General features: G+C 42.5%; 1 protein-coding gene across 1 annotated transcript in view; it reads left to right on the plus strand.

Annotated features, from left to right (window-relative positions):
• Positions 1 to 1,257: 1,257 nt before the first annotated feature.
• Positions 1,258 to 8,002, plus strand: part of LOC123967774 (zinc fingers and homeoboxes protein 1-like) — a 14,912-nt gene continuing 8,167 nt past the window's right edge. Inside the window, exons 1-6 of the mRNA XM_046044017.1 lie at positions 1,258 to 1,687; positions 3,932 to 4,248; positions 4,404 to 4,867; positions 5,072 to 5,275; positions 5,477 to 5,692; positions 7,104 to 7,268. Coding sequence (XP_045899973.1) covers positions 4,044 to 4,248; positions 4,404 to 4,867; positions 5,072 to 5,275; positions 5,477 to 5,692; positions 7,104 to 7,268 — 1,254 coding nt within the window. The 5' untranslated portion in view covers positions 1,258 to 1,687; positions 3,932 to 4,043. The remainder of the gene's footprint in view (positions 1,688 to 3,931; positions 4,249 to 4,403; positions 4,868 to 5,071; positions 5,276 to 5,476; positions 5,693 to 7,103; positions 7,269 to 8,002) is intronic.

Here is an 8,002-nt window from a genome sequence, read left to right on the forward strand (position 1 = left end):
AAGATTTAAACTGAAAGTATTGTATTAGAAAATATTGTTTTCACTGTTTCAAGTTTTCCCCAATAGTTATTTTGTTACATGCTGTACTTTAAAAAACACACTTGTAATGGAAATGTTGATTATTTGAAGCCTGGTCTGGCTGAGAAAACCTCAGTGAAGAAAATCCATCCCTGTCTTGGGTCCCAAAATTAAGGATTTTATTAAAACTAAAATCAGTTTACTGTTCAAGAGCAGGTCTACACAAAGTGTGAAAAGCGGTTGTATGATGTTGTCTGTGGATGATCTTTATTTTTATTTTTTTTAGCTCTGGCCACAGACTGTATATTAAGATCTGTGGGTCTGACCCAGTGCATAATCTTTGACAATTTTATTTTAATCTAACAACACCTCGACTTTATCAAATGCAATACTAAATTGTTAAATTTCTGTAGAATACAAGGTTAAATAATTTTAACTTTAACTCACCTGTGATAGCTGCTGTACTCAAACTGTACACAAGGTGTGCGATGTGTGTAAATCACACTTCCAGTCATTATCAGTTTTAATGTGCTGGGTTTAATTTACACCATTGTAATAGGAATAATAACAGTATTTATAATAAGTGCTCTATAAATTAAGCTAATCAAGTAGTACAAAGTGCTTTCGCAGAAAGATAAAAACATTAAAATCATAGCAGTTAATAAGAGACAACAATAAAATGACAAAATGCACAAATTATAGTCAGATGAAAACAATAAAAGGGCTAGCAGATCAGATAAACCCATTTGTCGTTCTCTGCTAGTCGTTTATGGCAATGGTAGCATGATGCATTTTATTTTCGCACAGGTATGAATATATAATAATGTGTTTGCGCAGCAGCTTATCATAAACGAGATGCACCATGCAGTGTCGCCAAATTAAAACAGCGCCGAAGTAGTTGGAATAACGAACAGTACAGCAACACAAGACACGATCATGTGTAGTGAAAGGAAACTGCAGCGTGTCCTCAAGTAGCTTCTCATCCTGCCCTGACAGGTCATGTAAGGACAGTTTGGCAGACAGCCGGGTCGGGAAAACAAATAGTTTAGGGCCCGTTTTATTTATGATTAATATATATTTTTTCTGGATAACGGATAACTAAATCCACCCCACAAAGAGTGTAATGTAGAGGCAAATTATTGTGCATTTTTGCTAAGTTTTTTAAATTGTTAGAGCACCGAGAGTCGCTGAGGAATGACGTCAGGACGTATCACATTGAATGATGACGCCGTTTGATCATTAAAAAAAAAATCTGCCGTTAAAAAATATCAGAGAATTAGGTCAGCAAACTAACACAGTTACCAACGCCCACGGTATGAATGTAAACTACAGCGTTTTTGATTATGTAACTTTTAAAGAAGCGCGACCTGAGCGTGAAATAACCTGCGCCGACGAGGAGAGAGATGTCCGGTGTTTTCAGCATCTGCACACGGGGGCCGTAGCCGTTAACTGTTAACACCGGTCCGTCTGGCTGGCTTCGGGAGACCCTGCAAGCCCACATAACGTTAACGCTACCGTAGTCCCGGCCGGGCTGGGGCTGGATGGTGAGCCGGGGGAAGGAGAGACGCCAGCAGACAGAGCCTGGAGGCTGATCTGCAGAGACCCAGGAAATTACTTCTCGCCTCGTCTCGACAGCCTGGTAGCAACAGTGCACGTTTCAGTAGTTCCAGTAAGTTTACCGCCAGACATGATCAATAATAATGACTGCCCCGGCTAACACTGGCTAGTTGGCCCTCCTCTGTACATGCTAGATGCTGCAGAGCTAAGTCCGATGCCGTTTTGCACTTTACCCACTTTAATAATAACGAATTAACGAGCTCACGCCTCCACATTATTATCGAGGTGCTAACGTTAACTGTTAATGCAAATGATCCCATGATGGTGGATTGCAGCACAGATTACGTTATTGTTCACGCTGTGCAATCTTTTTAACTTTACCAGCAGTAAGTCACGATCAGTTGGCTCAGGGCATGTTGCAGTGGTGTCTCAGAAGTGGACAACACAACTGCACGTTTGCAACACCTCAATCACAGTGAATGACCTTGTCGTAAATAAGGCGGTAACCATCAAGTCAAAGGATGTCGTGCTGCAAGAGAGCACCATTATCAACAAATCAAAATTCAAATATTAGAACTAACCAGGCATTATGTGCCAAAAGTGTAGTTAAAAAAATCGAAATCATATTTTGGTGGCTTTAATTGTTCTGGTGATATTATGATTTGGGCCCTACTACTGTTGGAAAACCAGTAAACTGACTTTAGGTGGGTTTACCCACAACAACATATTGTGAAGGGTTATGGGGTAATACACATGTGAATGTAGGGTTGGTTGACAGTTCACTACTAAAGTTAATGTCTTTAATGTGGAATGACATTGTTTTAGGATTTTACAAAATTATCTTGTCAGAATTGAACAACCAAGCAAACCGCTATTCTCCCTAAACAAAAAAACTCTCCTACTGTATTGCAGCAACTCCTTACAGAGCTACAAGGAGCCAGCAAGAGGTGACTGCATTATCCCAATTCACATTAGAAATTTTAAATTTAACTTAAAGAAGTGAACAGGTAGTCAGCACTGTCAGCGTTAAAGTTAGACACTAAATCTTGCTGCTGTCTTGTCTCCTCTGCTCTGCCTGTTTATGCATCTTCTTGTGTTATGCCTATGAGGTTGTCTGGTTCATTATTGTTTTGATAGGTTGTTTGTGACTGTCCTAGAAATATTGGGGGGGGGGTTGTAAATCTGTATGTTTTATTTAGCCTATCGCGTAATGCTTTAATCTTTTTAGGTGTGACATATTACCACCAGTCCAGGGACAGCAGGTGTAAAATCGTGTTATTAGCTAATTCTGGCACATTATACATTTATTTATATATTATTGGTGTGCATTGTCCCTGCTCAATAAACCTGTAATTAATTAATGAATTAATGATTTCAAGTAGGGTGGCAAATAATTATTAATTGTTGACTTGTAAATAATTTACTGTATACAATGTAAAGACAAAACCTGAAAAATGCCCATCCTAATTTCCCAGAGCTCAAGGACACGTCTTCAAATCTTCAAAGCTTGTTGTGTCTGACCAACAGTTCAAGGATATTCAGTTGTATTCAAATTAACAATGTAATAATAAAACAGGAAAACGCTGAAAATGCATGCATGCATCAGGGAAGATGGGACCAGCAAATGTTTGGTATTTCTGCTTTTACTAATGACTCAATGAAAAAAAGATAAATAAAAGTAATACAATTAATTTCTCAGATTTTAATGTAATCGATTGCATAACATTGAAACACAGTTCATACCATTGGCCATTAAATACTTGCATTAAGTTGTATTTATTACTGTTTTGGGGACAAATGCAAACATAATACAAAGTTGCACTTGTTGTTTGTTTACATGCCCACATAAATCATGTTGTTAGTCATCTAGTTGAATGAAGTGCATCATCGTGTTTGGCTATATAAACACCAGCCTTTACGCACATTATTCTTATGACACTTTAAACCGTGAAACAATTTGTTCATTCTGTATGAATTGAAAATGTGCAGTATTTGGTAAATTCCAGAAATAATTGAATATGCATATTGTTGAAGTGCTATAAGTAGGTTATAAGTAGAGCTTCAACTAACAGTAAGTTTCTAACAGTAACTAACTGAGTAATAAAAAAATGATGGCCACTTAAGTGCGAAAGCTTCCTTTCTCACCAATCCTAAAGGTATTCAATTTCTATTGATAGGAAGCAGAAAAACAAACCACTCCTCACAGTTGTGAAGATGCTTTATATAAGGAGCAGTGTAAGGCCAATCATCAGAAGAAGTATGTGAAAATAAAAAATCCAGAAGTTTACTCAATCACAGTTTACTCTTTTTTTGTGACAAGTCACTTGTATGACATTTGCTACGTTTCCTCCACCAGAAAAAACACAATTCAAGACTCTAGCATGTGATCGCAACGACATGTGAGCCTCAACACTTCTGTCCCAGATCTTCGTCACCCTGAGGAGAAGTAAACAGAGTTTGGGCTGACAATGTCGAGCCGCCGGAAATCGACCACCCCTTGCATGGTGCTGCCCTCTGATGTGGTGGAGCAGGAGGAGGTGGAGGAGAAAACAGGAAGGGCAAAGGAGGAAGAGGCGGAAGAGGAGGAAGGGAAGGCGAAGGGCGCAGAGGAGGGGCCAACTGCAGAGGAGCTGGATCAGGCAGTAGTGGTTGTCCCCACCCCTCCAGATACAGGTAAGATTCTGTGTGGATGACGAGGGCCGTTTTTTAGAATAAAAAAAATAAAATATATGCAAATGTCTACGCGAATGCGCTGTGAATCGGAATAACACGGGAGAAGATCTGTCCCAGTTATTGTTGTAGTATTATTATTATTATTATTGTCCTAGATGAGCCCAGTGTCTCTGCTGTAGAAGACAGCGAAGTCCTCGGCCCCTCGCTGAAGCGCAGCGCTACAAACCCTCCTGAGGATCCGAGCAGCGTCCAGCCGAGCCAAGAACAACAGTGTGATGCCCCTGAGGAGGGAGGAGCAGACCCTGCCTCGGTGGCAGCCATCTCTCTCAGCAAGACCCCCATCATGAGGATGAAGACCAAATCGGAACCCAAGAGGATCGCGGTGTCCCTGAAATCGGCAGATGAGGCGGTGGAGGGTTTTGGAGGGGGCGGCGAGGGAGAGTTGGGCGGGGAGCAGCAGCCCATTGAAGCTCCTCTGGGGCCGATGACACCTGTGGAGATGCTGCTGCACGACTCCATGAAGCTCGGGGGAGGTGGTTTGCTGGTCAACTCGCCCTTAGAGCAGCAAAGGAAATCATCCACCTTAAACCCCACAGTCCTACCTGCTGGCCTGGCACAGGTAGGAAGTCATGATTATACGAGCTTGTTTAATAGACTCACTGCAGCAACATGGGTGAAAGAACACCCCATTTACCCCTAACTACTGACAAATTAATGCATGTTTTCAGACTCAACAGCAGCCTGGACACCTAAAAACAGCTGGGCAAAGTAGCCGTATCAGTCTAGACCTTTCTTATCTCCACCCTCTCTTCCTTTATTTTAGGTTCTCTCTGCGTTCCAGGCCCAGCAGAGTGCAGCAGCTGCTCAGCCTCAGCTACTGATCCCCCTGAGCAGCATCCCCTCCTACAGTGCAGCTATGGACACCAACCCCCTGCTGGGCAGCACATACAAGAAGTTTCCTTACCCCTCCATGGCTGAGATCAGCAGCCTGGCAGCACAGACACAGTTCACAGAGGAGCAGATCAAGGTAGATGAAAAATGTTTTGGGAAGATTTACATGTGCTGACAAAGCATGTTGTGTTTTGTCTTTTGGAAGTAGAAGCTCCTTACGCTGTTATTTAAAAAGCCACCTCAATCTTCAATTTTGATTTAATGTAAATCTATAATATATGAACTATTGCCCTTATTTTGTAAATGGCAGAGTCTGATGTTCTTGATCTCCACCTAGGTGTGGTTCTCAGCCCAGAGGCTGAAGCACGGTGTAAGCTGGACTCCAGAGGAAGTGGAGGAGGCCAGGAGGAAACAGTTTAATGGCACGGTGCACACGGTGCCTCAGACCATCACTGTCATTCCTGCTCACCAACTCTCAGCAGCTGCCAACGGCCTGCAGTCCATTCTTCAGACCTGCCAGATAGTGGGACAGCCCGGCCTGGTGTTCACACAGGTAGGTAAGGAAAGAAAGCAAAAGACCACACTCGGCTCTGACCCGCCTTGCCTTGACCCCGGGCAGCTTAAGACGTGTATGACTTTGACACACTTTAGTTTAGGGCTGTAACTAACGATTATTTTCATCCATTGATAAATCTGTTTAGAAAAGGGCGAAAAATGGCGATTAGTGTTTACAAAAGCCTGAGATGGGGTCTTCAAATGTTTTGTTTTGTCCACAAAAATATTCAGTTTACTGCCATAGAGGAGTAAAGAAACCAGAAAATATCAGAGAAATCGGAGAATTTCAAATCAAAATAATTGGTGATTCATTTAATATAATTGATTAGTCGTTGCAGCTCTTTTCAACTTCAGTTTGAATTAAATCGACTTGGATTGCCTGCCCATTTGATTAGACTTTGTTTTAGCTGGTCTCGTTTGACAAGACTCAACTGAAGTCAACTTTGAAGTTGACTTTGACTTTTCCTACTTGCTGTATCTCTGTCACCTTGCCTCAAACATATGGAAGCAGCTTGAACAGGCAGTAATACCTTAAGAGTGAAGCCATAGCAGATCACATATAGGGGATACTACTGTCTGGATGCTTTTATGAATGTGATGTGCATATACCATACCAGATATCATTTACAGCAGTTTCAAAACTGCATGATTTGCATGTTTTTACCAGGTGATACAAGATCTTAGAATTGTGACCAGATTCACTGTTAGCAGATAGATATAGCATTTTGTGATATCACTCGACTTAACTTTTAATGATCCTGCAGTAGGTCTGGACAAGTGATATACTGTTTATACTGTAGGTTGCTCGATAAGAAACTCATCTCTTTAATGTATCAGGACATTTACAGTGGGAGATATATTGATATTAACTGTGCAGGAGAGAAGCTTCCCTTGTGATGATTCTGACCATATGACTTTCATGAAACAATTAGTTTCAGGCTTGGAGCCTGGCAGTCAGTATATATGTTACATTCTCTTCTGGGAAACAACATCTATACAGTCTGTGACATAACATCTTACACGCACACACCATGCCACCACACATTACACTGAAGATGTTTCATATATCGTGAACCAAGGCCATGTACCAAATAAATGCGCAGTGAGTAGGTGAATTGTTATACTCCTTTAGCTGTGTGGAGATGAATGTCTTTTTTACTCAGCTGGATATTCTGATCAGGCTTTGGTCTCTGGCCAGACTCATATTTTACAAATTCGTGGAGAGAGGGGATGTAATCTAAAGTCCATTGACACAACTACAAAAGCACTTACACACTGCCAAAACCAGTTTTAGGGCCCTTTCCATACGGTAAGGTGACTAGACTTGCTCTAAACAACAAATACATCCCTGTCTCTCTACATCTCTAAACCTCCCATTGTGTGCGTCGTTATTTTCTGACCGTGTGTAGGTTGGCCCAGGGGGGAACCTTCCAGTGACCAGTCCCATCACTCTGACAGTGGCAGGGCTGCCCAGCCAGTCCCAGAGCTCCAGCAGAGTTTCCTGCCTGCCCACCCCGACAAACAGTGAGCTGAAACGGGCTACCACTGTCCAGCCTCCCTCGCTCTCTCCACAGGTGGGGACAGCACTTCTTGTTAACTTTCAGACAAATCCTTTTTTGCTCTTGTGCTCTCAATTGCTGTCAAGAAGCACGTTTTTTTTTACCTTTGTAAGTGCACAAAAGTACCACACAGTGTCTCTATCAGTTGTATGTAATGTAGGTGTGAACTCTAAAAAGTCGTAGTCAGTTTGTCTTTCTCCTAGTAGGTATTTGGTACCTCTGTGTCCAAAATGGCCATGTCGAAACCCTTGTTTAATATATAACTCTTCCCTTTCAAAGGAGAACTCGGCCCTCAGCGCTGACACGTTCAGTTTGCGGCCTAAGAAGTCCAAAGAGCAGCTGGCAGAGCTGAAAGCCAGCTACCTGAAAAACCACTTTGTCACTGATGCCGAAATCGCCCGGCTGATGAAGCTCACCAACCTGACAAAGGGAGAGATCAAGAAATGGTTCAGTGACACCAGGTACAACCAGCGTAACTCCAAGAACAGCCACGTCATTGTTTTCCACGACGGAGGGGGCAGAGGGAGTGGCAGCTGTGGTAGCAGTGCCAGCACCACCATTGTCATTGACTCAAGCGACGAGACCCCCACATCCCCCAATCCTCCACGCACACCTCCTGTGAAGGAGAAGGAGTCTCGGCCCAAGACGTGGAATCCATTCCCAGATTTCACCCTGCAGAAGTTTAAGGAGAAGACTCCGGAGCAGCTGGTGGTGCTGGAGGAAAGTTTTGAGAAAAGCATCACCCCATC

This window comes from Micropterus dolomieu, linkage group LG03 (assembly GCF_021292245.1).
Source record: "Micropterus dolomieu isolate WLL.071019.BEF.003 ecotype Adirondacks linkage group LG03, ASM2129224v1, whole genome shotgun sequence".
In the NCBI taxonomy this organism is placed as follows: domain Eukaryota; kingdom Metazoa; phylum Chordata; class Actinopteri; order Centrarchiformes; family Centrarchidae; genus Micropterus; species Micropterus dolomieu.